Source organism: Meriones unguiculatus, chromosome 6 (assembly GCF_030254825.1).
Source record: "Meriones unguiculatus strain TT.TT164.6M chromosome 6, Bangor_MerUng_6.1, whole genome shotgun sequence".
NCBI classification, from domain to species: domain Eukaryota; kingdom Metazoa; phylum Chordata; class Mammalia; order Rodentia; family Muridae; genus Meriones; species Meriones unguiculatus.
This window is the reverse complement of record NC_083354.1, coordinates 113,648,598-113,666,406: the sequence shown is the minus strand read 5'-3', so window position 1 is coordinate 113,666,406 and position 17,809 is coordinate 113,648,598. Positions and strand designations below refer to the sequence as shown.

The 17,809-nt window shown below is 35.2% G+C and overlaps 1 protein-coding gene across 2 annotated transcripts in view; it reads right to left on the bottom strand.

Moving 5' to 3' along the window:
- Positions 1 to 492: 492 nt before the first annotated feature.
- Mybl1 (MYB proto-oncogene like 1) overlaps positions 493 to 17,809 on the bottom strand; it is a 37,521-nt gene continuing 20,204 nt past the window's right edge. The window contains exons 9-16 of one of the 2 annotated variants that reach the window (XM_021661385.2): positions 13,883 to 14,116; positions 11,997 to 12,365; positions 9,695 to 9,837; positions 9,006 to 9,120; positions 6,651 to 6,767; positions 6,347 to 6,451; positions 4,691 to 4,870; positions 493 to 3,118 (exon numbers count right to left, since the gene is read on the bottom strand). In XM_021661385.2, the coding sequence (XP_021517060.1) occupies positions 2,990 to 3,118; positions 4,691 to 4,870; positions 6,347 to 6,451; positions 6,651 to 6,767; positions 9,006 to 9,120; positions 9,695 to 9,837; positions 11,997 to 12,365; positions 13,883 to 14,116 (1,392 nt within the window). In that variant the 3' untranslated portion in view covers positions 493 to 2,989. The remainder of the gene's footprint in view (positions 3,119 to 4,690; positions 4,871 to 6,346; positions 6,452 to 6,650; positions 6,768 to 9,005; positions 9,121 to 9,694; positions 9,838 to 11,996; positions 12,366 to 13,882; positions 14,117 to 17,809) is intronic. The other variant, XM_021661386.2, reaches the window with a different exon arrangement.

Below are 17,809 nucleotides of genomic sequence, written 5' to 3'. Positions count from 1 at the left end.
AGTATTGCCAAAATCTGAATTGGTAGGCACTAGGCCTTTCCCAGATGACACTCTCATGTCAGGGCAGTTTCTTGCTATTTCTATAGAATGAAGCTCAAAGCAATGTGTAATGATTCAAATAAAGAGATAAAAGTGACCTTATACACAGAGTCTTTATGACAGATTTCAATGTGGGGGTTGAAAGAAGCTAAGGGATTATTCAGTGGACAAACAAAAGAAAAGCAATTCCATTTAGAAACATAACAAAGAAAGGGCAGATTGGGAAAAAGAAATCTACTTTGAACATTCTATTTCCAATGTCAACAAAAGTTACATGGAAGTATTTAAAATAAGTTGAAAATGTTTGTAGATGACGCTTGATGGAGAGGCCACATTTGTTAACAGATGAAATCGCCTGCAAAGGGAGTTGTAAGAATCCAATTTTGGACTCGGGTCCTAAAGCTTCAATCAAATCCATTAGACAGAACGGAAGTGAAAAGAGCAACACCAAGCCAGCTTGTACACAGATGCTTTATTTGGATGTTAATAGATTTCAACATTGTCTGCAAGATTCTCTTACAATGCAAAGTTTTCTCATATATTAAAAAACTCAATTTAGTCAGTATAATTGCTGTATTAATGTGAAAACCTTACAACAAAATGCAGTACTGGTATGTGTGTAGTCAGTTTCCATGCATGTATTGCTGTTACCTGTATGTCTGGCATCTTCAGAAAACCGAAGAATCCAAATGAACAGTAAAAAAAGATGACTTAAGATGCCTGACATGTTTATGATTACAAATCTTGCAAAAAGCAACAAAGCAGTTAACTGGAGGATTCAACCAACACCAACCCAAATATGTACTATGTCCCATAAGTCCAGGTTTATATACAATATATTAACATTTGTGTTAACTTAATGCTCAAGAAAAATTATGTTTTAAAATATGTAGCATGTTTGAGATATTTTACTTTGGCAACCGGAGACTATTGTATCCAATGCAGCTAAAGGCCACATTTTTAAAAAAGGAATTGTGTGCTATTATTACCCCAAAGTAGCTGAAACAATATAGTATGATTTTTTTCCACAATCATTAGTTTTACAAAGCAAAATTTCTGTGAGAAGTTCATTAATTAAAAAAAATCAACGTATTTAACATATTTAACATGCTAAGATTCAAATTGTTTTACCTATTTGCTATCAAGAAGGCATAATCTTAGAACCACCATACATATTCTTTACTTCTCACTAACATATAGTATGCAAAAACTAGCAATTGGATTTAAAGCTTAAAACCCTTTAGGTCTACTGTTGAAGAACTAGACAATAAAATATTCAGTAGTCCCATTTCTATTAACAGATAGATAGATTTTTTAAAATCTTAAACTGTTTGGTTTGGTTTGCTTCTGAGGCATAGTGGTGTTTTGGTCTTTGTAAGAACCTGCTTGGGAATAGTTGAATCCATTAGTTAACTTGAGAACTTGCCATCATTTGCTTATCTTTCCACACAGTGCAAGTGGTGGTCGCTCTTTCCGTCTCTCATAGCAGCAAGCCTATTCTGCTACTTTCTATAGCAGCATACTTCAGGAGTGGAGAGGGAGAGAGTGTGTCAATTATAAATAATTCAAACTACAGTGTACAATTCTATTTGCCTGTCAGTGTTTAGGTTGACAGCACACCATTATATGTCTCAAAAAAACTACATAAAATCTCTACCACATAAGCAAAGACACTCTTTCAAAGAAATAAAATAAGTGCAAACACCTGGACAGGCAACTGAAGCAACTGTTGTAACCTGGAAACACAAAACACTTATAAAAGGACAAAATATTTGTATAAATAAAGATAATATTTTCTACTTCTGAAACATTGAGTAAATACAATAAACTTCTAAGTGCAGACTGTTTTAGGGAGCAAGGTACCATATTGTTTTAAACAAAATGAAAATTCCAAACACATATACAAATCACCAGATTAATTTATATGACTCTCCAATATAATTTAAAAAGAAAATATTAAATTATTATTTAGTACATTTTAGAACTACTTTATAACCAACATGATTTAAAGGATATAGTGCAATATTTAGGTAGATGTGACATACAGTATATTGTATTCTTTGCAGCTATAATATTAACTATTTCATACTTGAAAGTCAAAGTTACTCTTTACTATGTTAGCTGTAATGACAGGAAATAACACTGGCTTCTAAACACCCTGTATGTATGTGTGTATGTATATACATAAGTGTGTGTGTATATATATATACACACACACACACAAATATCTACATTTAAGCTTTAAAAATGAAAATAAATTATAAAAACAGACATCTTTCCAATTTACAAAGTTTTCCTGCTCCTACATACTGTACAATACATTCAACAAAATTCTCAGCTCTTCTGAGACTTATGAAGAAATACTGACTCTTTACTAGTAAGAAAAAGCCCATTTCAATGCTTTTTTAGTTCAATGCACAAATAAATATGCTTAACACTGTAGTTAATTTCATTGTTTCTAAAAATACCAAAATTAGTAGTGCAACTTTCTGGCTTCCTTGAGACCCCTCCCCATGTGTCTCTTTACAAATGGTAGTCTAAGTAAATCAGCGCACACAAGTGCTTCATAAAGGGCCTGTGCTTCCTAAACAGACTTTCAGAGGTCACACATACGTGTTCATAACAGACTACAGCCTTGAGAAAGTAGCGACATATATCCTGTAATAAAATTGTGTGAGAATTTACTTTGGAATACCCATGAACATCCTTATTTCTCCATTTTGCTCTTTTAAAACAAATTTTAAAACTCTCATTTCTTAAAAATATAAATAATGAATTTTTCTACCCCTTACTTTAAGCAGCTTATTAGTTTTTTGTCCAATATAGAAAAAAATGCGAACCATTTTAGGAATGTATTAAAACCTTTAAAAGAATTGAGACAAATTTCATGGCAACCTAATTTAGCATAAGACACAGTAAGAGAGTAGGACATTTCTCAGCTTAGTAACAGTTAGAGTATCAGCGCTCTTGAAGTGCTGCTGGCAGCTGTGTAAGTACTCAGGTATCTTCTCGCTTGTTCAGTCATGATAAGTTGGTCTTCTGTCTTCCCATATACCACTGTTTCCCATTCACAATTTGACTATGAAGAAAATATCAATAGCGATGTGAAAATTAGTAAAACTGACTACCCAAACCACTTCATAATTAGAGTATGTGTACGCATGTGTGTGTGTGTGCATACATGCGTGTGTGGAACATTCCACACAGAAGTCAAAGGACAACTTTCAGGAGTCAGTCCTCATTCTAACATGTGGGCTGCAGAACCAAACTGAGGCCATCAGGATTGGCAGCAAGCACCTTTATCCATTAAGTCATATTGCCAGTCCATATAACTAGACTTTTAAAAATCAATCATTTTGAGTAGGATTCTTGTAATTGCTGTAAAATGTTTTGATAACATTGTATCTTTTAAAATGAGATGATATATTTTAAAACACATACTAAAATATTTATGATCAGTTATGTGTAATTATTGTAATTATGCATATTGTTCACTGGCCTATGGTGATAGCATAATAGTTTTGTTCCCAATACTCTCCACAAATGAATCATAACAGAGAAAGAAATATTAGCCCCTTTTGCCCCCTACTTTTGTAAAAGTTTTAGGGATAGGAGCTGGAGATGTAGCTCACTGATAGAGTATTTGTCTAATATATAGGAGGCTCGGGTTTGGTCCCCAGTAACAAGAAAAAAAAAAGGCTAAAAGGGAAGATGTAATGTCACAAAACAGAAGGATAAAGATCTCTATATTATATGTAAGAGCTTTCCTAAGAAGCTCCAAGTTAATTAAACACTGGGAATTCAAAGCATTTTAAATCAACTAAGGACATGCATTATGTCACTCTCTGAAAGCTGTGGCTCATGACAGACAAGTAGCTACTATATCTGATTGCCAAAGAAGTTCTCAAGGAATGCCTGAATGTTAGGGAAACTGCTCTGTAGTCAGTGTGGCATGAAGAAGAGCTCTTCCTCTCCAACAGCTCATTCCCTAGGCAAGTCACCAGCCTTCATTTGCATCTACTTATTGGCCACAAAGGAATAGGAGGAAATTTTTTGTTTTATACCTTCTAATCCATAAAGTTCATTGGGAGCCATTAGACCAACAAAATCATGCTAAGATGCTTCCAATTACTTACCATTTCAGGACAACAAATATGACTATACATTTTTATTTTACTGGAGAAAAAGTGTCAGAAGCGTATTTAAGCATATATATATATATGTATATGTATATGTATACTAATTAAGGAATCACCACAGGGCCAGGCATGGTGGCACAAGTCTGTGTCCAAGGATTTAGGAAACTGAAGCTGTAGGGCTGTGCATTCAAGGCCAGCCACATAATGAGATGAGATACTACAACAACAACAAAAACAAAACAACAACAAAAAACAAAAACCCAAAACAAAACAAAATAAACAAACAAAAACACCCTAAAAATCTCTGGCTACAACTCCAATTGTATAAATGATATGTGCACTGGTGAATGAGTCTCTCTCAAACCAAGGCCTACTTTCAGTGACAAAATAATTTTTATTGTATTTTTCAACTTAAACTTTAAAAGAAATAGTATAACTTGTGATCAATAAGTTTAAAGTGATTATTGACTAAACAACAACAAAAATCACTAAAGAAACTTATAAATCCATACCTGAAGACTCTTTTCCAATTTGACAGCTTTACAAGGGTTAGGGTTTGGTTTCTTTTTAGTAAGTGTAAATGTTTTGTTGGCTGAATTTATATCTTGTTTTTCAGGAGTCAAGTTGCACCTATTGTCATGTATTTCCAATAATGGTATCATTAATAAAGATGTTGTAAGTATATTTTCTGACTAAGAGAAAAAAGAAAGAGGAAAATAACTAATTCAAAAATAGAGACAAGAGACTACTGAGTAAGTGGTAAGAGAAGCCCTGTTCAGCTTCTTCCTAGGAAGCATTTGGCTCTGATGAACTTTCTAGTGCAATAGTGATATTTTGGTAATTCCATAAAATAACAAAATTTAAAGCTTTGTGAACCATTTTTTTTTTTTACCTCATATAAAAGGCTAACTTCTCTCAAAATAAAACAAGTTTAGAAAATAATAAATTCTTCATAGGTAATAGGCAAATAATCCTAATCCTCTGAATTAGGCAAAATTATCCTAAATTTTCTGTGAGTCTCTTTTAAATGATCTGGTCAAGCAATGCATATGAAGTAAGAACCAGCATGATTTAAAACAGCCATTTAAAAACATGTATGACTACTCTATTTCTCCTTCTGAGTGGTGAGAGAGGGTATGGCAAAGGGAATGAGGTTGGGGGTCAGATGTGGAGAGAGCTGGGGTGAGAGTCGAAAGAGCTGGGAGAGTGGGGAGGGCACCTCTGTGACAAGTGGAGACCTTCTATAGGGTAGGCTCATGGGAGGCTATGGGGGTGACTGTAGCTGAGACTCCTGGCTGCGGGAACATGGAGACTGAAGCGGCCACTTCCCTAGCTAGGTAGGACTTTCAGTAGAGGCAGGGTGACACCAACCCACTCAAAACCTTTGATCCAAAATTTACCCTGCCTACAAGATGTTCAGGGATAAAGATAGAGCAGATCAAGGGAATGGCCAACTAACAACTGGCCCAACCTGAGACCCACCTGGTGAGAGAGAGCCAATTCATGGCACTATCAAAGATATTCTGCTATGCTTTCAAAAGGAGCCTAGCATAACCATCCTCTGAGAGGCTCCACCAGCAGTGGCTCAAAACAGATGCTGAGACCCACAGTCAAACATTAGATGGAGCTCAGGGAGTCTTATGGAAGAGTAGGGGTGGTGGGAGAGAGGATAGACGGACCCAGAGAGGACAAGAACTCCTCAAGAAAACCAACAGAGTCAATGAACCTAGGCCCATAGGGGCTTACAAAGACTGAAGCACCAACCAAAGAGCATGTATGGACTGGACCTAGGCCCACAACACATATGTAACTGAGAGCAGCTTGGTCTTCATGTAGGTTCCCTAGTAAATGGAGCGGGGTTGTCTCTGACATGGATTCTGTTGCCTGCTTTTGAATCACTCTCCCCTAATGGGGCTGCCTTGTCTGGCCTGAGTGGAAGATGCACTTAGTCTTGATGTGACTTGATGTATCAGGGTGGGTTTGCATGGGGGAGAGCGCTCCACTTTTCTGAGGAAAAGGGGAGGGGAGGAAGAGGAAAGGGGAGGAAAAGGGGAAGAGGATAGGACTGTGAGAAGAGGAGGGAGGGGGCTGTGATCGGGATGTAAAATGAATAAATTTAATATAAATAAATAAATGAAAATAAAAACATGTATGAATTCTTTACATACCTGCATGTCTGAAATGTCTTCAGTTAGTAGCTGTGTACCTGTTTCTTCTTTGTCCCAGCTCTCTAAGGCTAGTGATTTTCTGACTTTCTTCACAGATGCAGAATGCTAAGAAAAATAATGTACAAGGTAAAATTATAGCCAAGTCCCTTGGACATGAAAAATATTCATTAATACTGGAAGAGCTGTCATGAAAAAGCATATCTGCAATCAGAGTTCTCAGAAATTGGAGGCAGGAGGTTTACAAGCTTGTGGGCAGCAAAAGTTACAAAAAGACCCACCTCTAACTCTGGAAATAAATACATACCTCTTGTTTGCAGCTTCTATAAGCAGGTTCATCTTCCTCTTTGAGGAATATGTCGGTTCCAGTTTCTTCTTTTAAAACTTCTCGAATGTCTTCTTCCAAGAAGGCAAGTGGCTGGGACTAAATCATTTTTTAAAAAGTTTTAAAAGGCAATTGCCAGAAATTCTTTTTTTATTTCTCCTATATATAAAAACCAGTCTTGTGGCCTGACAACAAACTTGACAACCTAAGTTCCATCCCTAGAGCTTATGGTAGAGAAGCAGGGAATTAATTCCCAAAAGCTGTCCTCAAAATTCTTCAGGTACATCCTGGCATGGGCATACCCACAATTATAATAAATAGTTTGTTTGTTTTTTAATTTTGTAACTGTTTTTTACACTTTTCCAATATTAAATAAATTATCTATTTGCTATGGGTATTTAAATTACTAATCAGTTCATAGCAAAAATAATTACTTAAAAATATTAATTAATGAATCTACCCACTAAAATTATTGAAAATAGAACAAAATTTAAATCATCATTAAAGAAATGAAATTTAAGTCACATTTTTATTTTGAATAAGCTCATAAAAAACTGCACATGTCTAGAAAGTTCTGGTCTTTTCTGAGGCATTTTAAAGGTAACAATATTTATGAGAACACAGATAACTAAAACATTTCACATATGTACTAATTTGTGAATTATTGCTACTACAGCTACAAGAATAGTAGTAGTAACAAACTAAGCATTCACTATATTGAAACTAGAGACAAGCCTCTTTATTTGTATTGTCTTTTTTAGCTTCACAATAAAAACCTGGGGTATATACATAATAACTTGTACATAGAAGAGAAAACTAACCTTCAAGAAGGTTCCCATTAGTTTCCAAAGCAGCACTATTTAAGTGATTAGATATATCAAAATATTAATTCTACTGCAATGAAACTATTAAACTACTACATACATGTTTTAACATTAAGCACACCACAGACAACTGTTTTCTTCTGGTTAACATGAGAACATATAAACTTAAAATAAGGCAAGCTGATTTTAGTCATGTAGTACAAGATAAGCATAGTATGAGGCATAGACCCAAACAGGAGAAGTAACATAGAGGACCCAAGGAGGATGCATAAATCTCACTCAGAAGGGAAGATAAAACAGAGAGCAGTAGTAGCTGAAGAGAGGGAACAAGGTAGGAGAGGGGAAGCAGGGAGTTAAGAGGGTAGAAATCAGACCTGGGGAGAGCAAGGGAGAGAGGAGAGAAGGCCTTTAGAGAAAAGAGAAACTGAGGGTGGGGTTATCTATATGATAAGCTGGAGACCTAAGTCAGGGTAGGCTCCTGCGAGGATATGAGGAGGACTCAAGCAGAGACTCCTAGTAGTAGAGGCCATAGAGACTGAAGAGGACATCCTCTAACTAGACTAGGCTAGCAGAGGGAGGGGAACACCAACCCACCCACAAAACTTCAACCCAAAATTTACCCTATCTACAAGATGTGCAGAGATAAAGATAGAGCAGATAGAGCAGAGATTGAGGGAAAACACAAGCAATGCCTGGGCCAACCAAAGACCTACCCTATGGGAGAGTGCCAACCCCTGACACTATGAATGATGCTCTGCTAAGCTTGCAGACAAGAGCCTGTCAGAGCTGTCCTCTGAGAGGCTGTACCCAGCAGTGTCTCAAAACAGATGCTGAGACTCACAGCCAAAGATTGGGAGATGCATAGAGAGTCTTGTGGAAAAGTGAGAGGAAAGCGCAAAGGACCTAGAGGTGAAAGGAGCTCTACAGGAAGACTACCAGAGCCTACTAACCAGGGCTCAGAGAGGCTTGCTAAGACTGAAGCATCAACTGAACCTAGGCCCCCTACAAAGATGCAGCAGATGGGCAGCTTAGATTTCATGTGGGGAGTGGGGACTGCATCAAACAGGGATTCACTTGCTAGCTTTTTGATCACTTCTCCCTGGAGAGACTGCCTTGCAGGCCACAGGGGAAGAGGACCAGCTTAGTCTGAGGCAACTTGATGAGCTGGGGTGGATAGGAAAGGGAGCTCCCCTTTTCTAAGGAACAGGGGAAGAGAGAGGTAGAGAAGAAGGGAGAAAGAGTGGGACTAAGAGGGGAGAAGGGATGGGGCTACAACAAGGATATAAAGTGAATAAAAAATAAATTTAAAATTAAAATAAGGCAAGCAGACAACTATTTCAAGGCCAATGAAGACTGACACAACTTCATATTCACAAATTAAAAACTAAAATTTTGTTTCTGTTTCAATGAACACTTTTTTAATACTAAAAAATCTAAAATGGTTTTTGAAAAAAAGCCAGTTTCTTTTTTCATTAAAACCAGGAAGATGCTTAAGAATAAAGAGTATACATACCACAATTTTAAGAGGTCCATATTTCTTTTCCTGAGCAGCAAGTGCATTCTTAAAGGGAGTAGGAGTTCTTGGTGTGGTACCCAATATAGATCTTCTAATAGTAGGTGTTCTAAACCTAGTCAATCATTCAGATAGATGTATTGTCATTATGTGAGTTCATGTATGTTAACACAGGCAAAACTATGTAAAAGCATAAACCATATTTTAGTTTAGACATACTTTTTAAAGTCTCACAGAGCTATTTAAAATGAGGTTACCTAAAGTAGTTTATACTCTTTTTTTAAATTTTTATTAATTACTTTATTCACTTTGTATCCCAGCTGTAGCCCCCTCTCCCATCCCCTCCCAATCCCACCCTTCCTCCCTCTTCTTCTCCTATGCTTCTCCCCCAGTCCAATGATAGTTTATACTCTTAAGTAATGGTTTTAAAAAAGAAAAAAAAATGACTTAGAAAAAAGTACTAAGAATATTTTGCTTGCAATAAAAATTTTATGTTACAGTTAGCCAGTTTTCAGTATTCCACAGGTACAAAACAAGAGGCTGTGACTTTAAAAAACAATAGCAACAAACTTCTAAGTCCTATGGACATAGAGATTATGTGATATCACATTCATTTGAATAAAATGCTAATATATCCTTGGCATTATGCTTCCTGTTTTCCCTAACATAATTATTTAATACAGGCTTACCCTACATTTTCTTTTTGATCTTTGGGAGTTGCTTCCTTCTGAAGAGGAGTTGTAATGAGAACTTTTTGCCCACAAATTGGGGTTGATGTAAACGAAGGGTTTTCTATATTAAGTTGTTCATTTCCAGGACATGTGTTAAAAAACTAAAAGGGAAAGAGAATTCAGACAATTTTTAGAACATCAAAATTCCCATATAAATACCAAATTAATAAGACTTCTCTGCTATTTTAGAAAAAGATTTTTATAATATTACATTTACATTCTACTTCATGGAAATTAAGCTCCATAAAGGCAAGAAATTTCTGTTTTGTTCAGTGCTGCCTTCCAGCACTTTGAACAGTTTAGCACATTATAAACATTTAAGAAATAGCTGTCATATAAATGGTCACTTTATAACAGCACAAAAAAATTTAAAACAATGTACCATCAAATACAAATCCATACATAGGTGTGGCAACAAATCTCCCAGTTTTGTACAAGAGTATACTTGAAAAAGTTAATTGTGAGCCGTTATTGTGTACTTTTTTTTCTGAGAGTATCTTGAACTCAGAATAGAATAATAGCCTGGGCATGGTGTGTGCACCAGCAGCCCCGACTACTCAGGAAATACAAGCCCCAGGAAGAGACTTGCTTTGCTTATTGAAAGTTAACTGGCAAATCTGCCTGTCTAGAAGACAGCACAGATACTTTAAGCAGACAAATTGAGAGTCCACTTTCTAAATTACACATTGTACTAACTGAGACTTAACTTAAATACTATTATGAAGTCCTAATTTACTTTTGTTGCTAGCAGACTAGAAGTAGTAATATATGAAATGAAAATTGCTTCAAGATTGCCACTTCTAACTTCAATCTACTCTAGCTCCTGCCTCCTAATATTTGAGTCACCTCACCTAAGATTAGAAATCAAATTCTTTCAGGATAAAATCCAAATGTCTACTTGGTTTCTAGCCTAGAATTTACTTCAGTAAAAAACTACTAATGTACAAAATTCTGGAAATGAAAACAAACCTTATCTTCCTGGGATAATTCAGAACTTTGAAAGCCAGATGGAGAATAAATATATTATTCACGTTGTAGCCCATGTAAGTTCTATTACCTCAAACATTTTCAGATCAAAGTAGCTGTATACATGTAATACTTATCTTCCCAAACTTATACTTCCAATAATATTCCAGCATTCTCCATATGTATTTGATCATTAAGCTCCCTACTTCTCTGATAAAACATTTTAACATTTGTGTAATGATTATTGCTGTCACTTGATAAAATCTAGAATCATTTGGGAAGTGGATCTCTGCATGCCTGTGAGGAATGACCTTAACTGGGTTAAATGAGGTGGGGAGAACCCAGACTGGAAGTGGAGAGGCCATTCCCCAAGTAGCACATTCTGGGTGGTCTCAGAAACAGAGCTGAGCAGCATGCATGCATGTATAACTCTCTTCTTCTGGCTGTGGATACTGACATGACCACCCCTCTCAAGTTCCTACCACTGTGACTTCCACTATACTATCACCTGGAAATGGGGGCTAAAAAAAAAACCTCCTTAAGTTCCTTTTGTCAGGATATTTTATCACAGCAACAGGAAAGAAAATTAAGATAATCAGAACACTACCATCAAACAGAAGTTGCTGCATTTCAAAACCTTATTCCCTTTGGCTTCCAATGATTAAGAGAGATGCTTTAAGAAAAATGACACACAGCCTGGGGTATAACAAGAATCCAATAAAAAATAGTCCTAATGTATACATCTTCTGTTGAGAACATTACTAAAAAGTTAAGCAGGTATTCTTGGACATCCAAACATGGAATTCTTAGAATAAACTGTTGTTTAGATTTCTTTCAAAGAATGTAAAAAAGGAAAATGTAACATGTAAATGAAAATCTTAGAGACTGTATGCAGATAAAGGCTCTTTGTAGCACCATCAGGTGAACAATCAGGGATCAAAGAATCATACTGCATCTTAATCTCAGCTCTGCATTTGACACCTTTGGACAAGTAAACTATTTTACTTTTAGGGGCCAGTTTTCTGAGGACTCTTATAAAGAAATAGGACTATATGACAAAAACAAACAACAACAACAACAACAACAAAACCTTCCCTTTGGTTCCTGAAATTCTAGGGCACTAATAATGCAGATCCGACCCTTTGTGAGATACATTCTAGTTTATCATTCTCATGTATATGTTTAAACATATCTATTTTTGTGTTTACTAAACAACCAACTGCTTTTAAAGATACCACAATCTAATTTAATTTAGTTGATCAACATTTGCGAACATAAATAAAAGCATTAGTACCTGTGAGGGAGAAAATGGTAGTGTTTTCACTGGTGTGTGTTTTAGTGCTGTGTTACTGCCTTCACTGAATGAACCATCACCAAGCTCATTGCCTAGAGCCTGGCCCACTCGTATTCTTTTCTTCTTTCTGAGGATGGTTGGTGGAGTGCTAAACTTGACCACATTTGGGGATGTCAAAGGAATAGTTTCATTGTCTCCACCATTACAACTGTTCTTTTTCCCTTCAAGTACAAGACTGACATTAAATTGACATTCCATGCCTCCTTCATTATGTTGAATTCGCATTAGTTTAACTGGAGTAGACTTGACAGGAGAGGCAGCAGCATCAGAAAGATCAAAACTGGTAACATCACTCCATGCTACAGGATCCTAGAAAAAAAATTGAATTTTTAACTAAAGTTAAGCTGTAACCTAGTTAAGTATAATCTGAACATAGGATGATAGTTTCTAAAAAGTTATTTATTCATTTTTATCAGTAAAAACAAGCTTTGTCTAAATACCTTTGTTTAATTAAGCATAACCACCTTAGAAAAAAAAAATCACATTTTTTTATAATACCAATTTGGAATATTCCAAGATAATGTTTCATCTAACGCAGTAGCTAAAATTTCCTGTCAGAATATTTTACATAAAAAGAACAAACTATTTTAGATTATTATTAAAAAGAATAACTTATCATAAAACAATTCTATTTATAGGAAAATACTATGAGACTCTATATAACTATTTGGTAATATGTACAGAATATATACTTTGATTTAGAAATTCAATTTAGTTAAGTACATAACTGTGATGATTCGACAACAAAACCTTCTATAAATATTACTTGTTATTGGTGATACTGAATATCTAGATGCCCTCTAAATGCACAATAACAACAATGCTTTGAGTAAATAAACTGTCTTACGGTCATATGGTGAAATACTATAAAGCATCTAAAGTTAATGTTTAAAAATATGGATATAACCTAGAGCCCCTGCTCTATACCAATGTAGCCCATGGTAGCTCAGTAACCAAATGGGTTTCCCTAGTAAGGGGAACAGGAACTATTTCTGACATGAACTCAATGACTGGCTCCTTTACCTCCCCTGCCCTGAGGGAGGAACAGCCTTGGTAGGCCACAATGGAGGGCACGGCAGCCAGTCCTGGAGATACCTGATAAACTAGGGTCAGATGAAAGAGGAGGAGGACCTCTCCTAGCAGTGGATTTGAAAAGGGGCAGGGAGGAGATAAAGGAGGGAGGGTAGAATTGGGAGAGAATGAGGAAGGGGGCTACAGCTGGGATACAAAGTAAACAACCTGTGATTAATATAAAAATTAAAAAAAAATATTTCTCAGATCCAGGCATGGTAGCACATGACTTTAACCTCAGCACTCAGGAAGCAGAGGCAGACAGATTTCTGTAAGTTCAAAACCAACCTGGGCTAAAGCAAGTTCCAGGCCAGTCAGGGATATATACAGTGAGACCTTGTTCAAAAATTTTATGTATGCCGAGAAATCAAAGACAGGCTCATGATGTAAGTAGAAGATGTGTGTGTGTGTGTGTGTGTGTGTTATACATCAAATGATCAAGTCTAAATATATAGGGAACTTTAATTTTCCTTTTTAGAGGTTCTCTAGTTTCCAATATTCTAATATGTTTGTATAATTCATCTAGTAAAGAATAAACTGTCTTTAATTCTAAAAACATCTTTTTAATACATTTTAAAACATTTTCAAAACACCATTTTAAGACATTTGAGAATTTAAACCTTTAAATTTTTTGCCAGAAACCTCTACAAAAAAGATCAAAATTAGTCAATGTTTAACATTATAAATGTCTATTAATACTAAATTAAGCTTTTAAACATGAGATTATATAATTAATTTCATAACTGCAAACTTACAGATTCTATAAGTTCTAGAGTTTCTGCAAATTCTGGGATGGTCTGTAGAGAAGACAGTACAGCATTTGCTTCTACAGCTAGAAATTTCGTGGGTGAATTCTGCTGAGCAGAAACAGTCTGATTTTCATCCATGCTATAAAACTCAGTAGTGTGTTCCTCAAGATTATTCAATGTGTTAGACATACTATCATCCATGAGGAAACTACCAGACCAGCTAGAAAAGCTTCCAGGTTGCTAAAAGTGCAAAAGAAATTTGAGTATTATTTTCCATTCTCAATGTAGTCATGAATTAGATTTTAAGTGAAAAATTTCAATAACATACTTCATATCATTTCAGCTAAAAATACACAATACCAAATACAGCCTTTCTTCAATATCAATGCACAATTTTTTCCACTAAACCTCATTCCTTGACTAGATTTCCTTTTCCTAAATAAAATTTAGCTATAATATCACTATCAATAAAATTAGCACTAACATATACCAAAGACCTAAAACCTGGCCTCATTTTCTTTACAAACTTCATTCTACAATTCCATTCGCAACCCTCCTTCTAGGAGAATATCAAGCTTTAGTATTTTTAACTTCCTGATGAATGATGTTCTTTATTTGGAGAACCTCTTTACACTCTGTTGTTCTCTTTATTTAGAACATTCCCTAACCCACTGTCCACACAAAGTGCTAGTCTTGACTTAAGAGTAGTTTAAATATTAAGAAGTATGCCATGTGACTGACCATGTATTTCTTCATCTGTTGTACTTACAATATTGCCCTAATTCATCTAGCTTGCTAATACGTAATCATCCCTAGTGTCAAGACTGAGCTCAAGTAGCACTCAAGAACGTATCCCAACTGTGAATCTGAAGTACATATTTCTCCTGAGTTATTATAAAACTAAATGACTTGTTCCATCTTACTATATTCTAATCCTCATCTCTGTTCTCACTGCAGATTAAAACTCTGATATCAGGGTCTATACTAGTTTTCTTTCTCTTTAGAAACATAACTCAGGCAATTTACTTATCTTGTAAGCCTAATTACCTGATGTTATAATAATAAGGAAATATTAAAGTCATAAAGGTAATTTGTAATGTATAAAACACTATTCAATAGAACTTTCTGAAATATGAAAATGTTCTATATTCAGCAAATCAGAATGGGAGCCAGCAGTTATATGTGCAAACTGTGGTTGGTACACATGAAGAATTTTTAATTTCATTTAAAATTAAACATAATTTTATTTAAAATTAAAAGTGGTAACCATATTCTTAAGAACACACTACCTGTTTTAAAGGAATCACTCAATAAATGGTTTCTACTATTAAAAAGTCAGGGCTGGAGCAATGGCTCAGTGGATAAGAGTGCTTGCTGCTCTTCCAAAGGACTTGAGGTTCAGTTCACAGCACCCACATGTGGACTCAAAACCGTCTATAACTCCAGTTCCAGATGATTCTTACACCCTCTCCTGACCTCCACGGGCAATGCATGTACATGGTGCAGAGACATACATGCAGGCAAAACACCCATACACAGTATTTTTTTAAAATGTGCTGAAGATTAACACTAATAAAATGTTAAGTTTTATGTTAAAGTAAACACAGTTGCACAACTAGTTCTACCCATTTTAAAGTTTCCTAAAAATAAAATAAAACAATAATTTCATTAATGTAGATACCATTTAAATAACAGTCACATATAAGAAATAGCTAACAAATCCTATCCCTTACCCAACAAAAAATTACAAAAACAAAGAGAGAAGCCACTGGGCCCAAGAGAAAAAAAACAAAGCAATGCAAATATACAGACCTAATCTTAATCTCTAACACAGTCCATCTACTTTGCCTAATTAATTAATAGAGAATTGTCAAGAATGCACATGAAACAACTGAGTACAGCATAACAGAATTCGGTAAAATAGTGGTTACTATTATCACACAGCTGTTTAATAAAAAATAAATCTGTATGAAGTCTATACTATGGCCTAAAGCAATTTCCCTCTAATATTTAAAATAGCCTATTCAGTCACATCTTTAACAGCAAGTTTTAAAAAGAAGCCAGCAATTTTCTCCCTTTTAATATCTAGCTTGCTAATACGTAATCATCCCTAGAGTAATTCATCAAATGTGAATTACTTTAGCTAGTATATTTTTCTTATTAAATGAGACAGGTATGCTGCATTCTGTGTGAAGGTACTGTTACTAGTTTAAAAAATATTCTTTGTAACCTAGAACCCCTGCACAGATGTAGCCCAGGCAGTTCAGTGTCCAAGTGGGTTACATAGTAATGTGAAGAGGGACTACCTCTGACATTATCTGATTGGCCTGCTCTTTGATCACCTCCCCCTGTGGGGGGAGCAGCCTTACCAGGCCACAGTAGAGGACAATGCAGCCACTTTTGATGTGAACTGATAGACTAAGATCAGAAAGGAGGAGAGAACTTCCCCTATCAGTGGACTTGGGGAGTGGCATGCATGCAGAAAGAGGAGGGAGGGTGGGTTTGGGAGGGGAGGAGGGAGGGTCTTATGGGGGGATACAAAATTAATAAAATGTAATTAATAATAATAATAATAAAGAGAATAAAAGATAAAAAAACAAAAAATATTCTTTGATAACTTCATACATGTATATAATATATTCTGATCATTTCCACCCACTATTCCCTCTCTCTATCACCCAATGCTATTTTTTTTTGAAAACCAAAACTGAAGTGGAAAGATAGCTCAGCAGTTAAGAGCAGTGGCTGCACTTCTAAAGAACCTGGGTTTGATTCCCAGCACCTACATGGCAGTTCCAGGGTATCTGACACCTTCTGGCTTCCTCAGGGACCTCATAGATGTGGCACAAAGACATACAAGCAGACAAAACACCCATAAGCATAAAATGGAAAAATTAAAATTTTTAAATTTAAAAGTGTTTGAATTTTCTTATAGTTGTTTTGTTTTTATTTTGAAGCACTGGCAACAAAGCCCAAGGCCTCAAACATAGGAAAAGGCTTCAACCACTAAGCTACATCCCAGTCCAAAATTTTCCAAAATGGCTTAAACATAACATAATCATCTACAGATAAGGACTCTCTGAGCATAACTATTTTTCACTTCTTTAACAAAACTAAAATTAACATTAAAAGGTGCATACTTCATCTTCCTATTTACTGGTTCTAATTGAAGATGTCAGTTTATTCTACTGAAGTGATACTACCTGAGTTCCTAGTAACTCTCAATATTTTTGTCCTCTTGTTAAGTCTGAAATTAAGGAAGCAAAGAGCAACTATTTTCATTGCTGAGACGGAACATGCATATTAGACAAATGCTCTACCACTGAGCTGTAGGCCCAGTCTAAAAAAACGTATCCCTAAACATGAAAGACTTCAGATATCACTTTACACTTCTAAAATTCTCATCTAAGTATAAATATACACCTTTTTTTTCCTCTAATCCATTTAGCATGGCCTGTTTAATTCTTCTAGAATTTACATCATTTATAAAATGTAACATTCCTAGTTATTCTCACTAACCAAATTGAAGACATCCACATCGACCTACTTCTTTTGAAAGAGTTCTTTAGTGAATACAAAATTTAAATGTTCCTTCTGCTATTATTACTTTATCCAATTTATTGAAATTATATCCTAAATACAGTAAAAGGAATTTTTTCAAAGAAAATAAAAGTAATTTTAGAGCTTATTTCTCTACACTTATTACATTTCTCATTTTATACGCTTTTTCAATTTAATCTATTATTACACAGAATGTCAGGTTTTTAAAGCCTAATATAACATATATACAATTTTCACAAAAATACAAATTAAAAATTTTATTCTAAGTCATTTATGATTGAGGAAGTATTTTTTAAATATTCTAATATAAAACACTGTAAAACATGCTGGAAGAGAAGTAAATCATAATCAAGCAACTACAAAATTACAAGT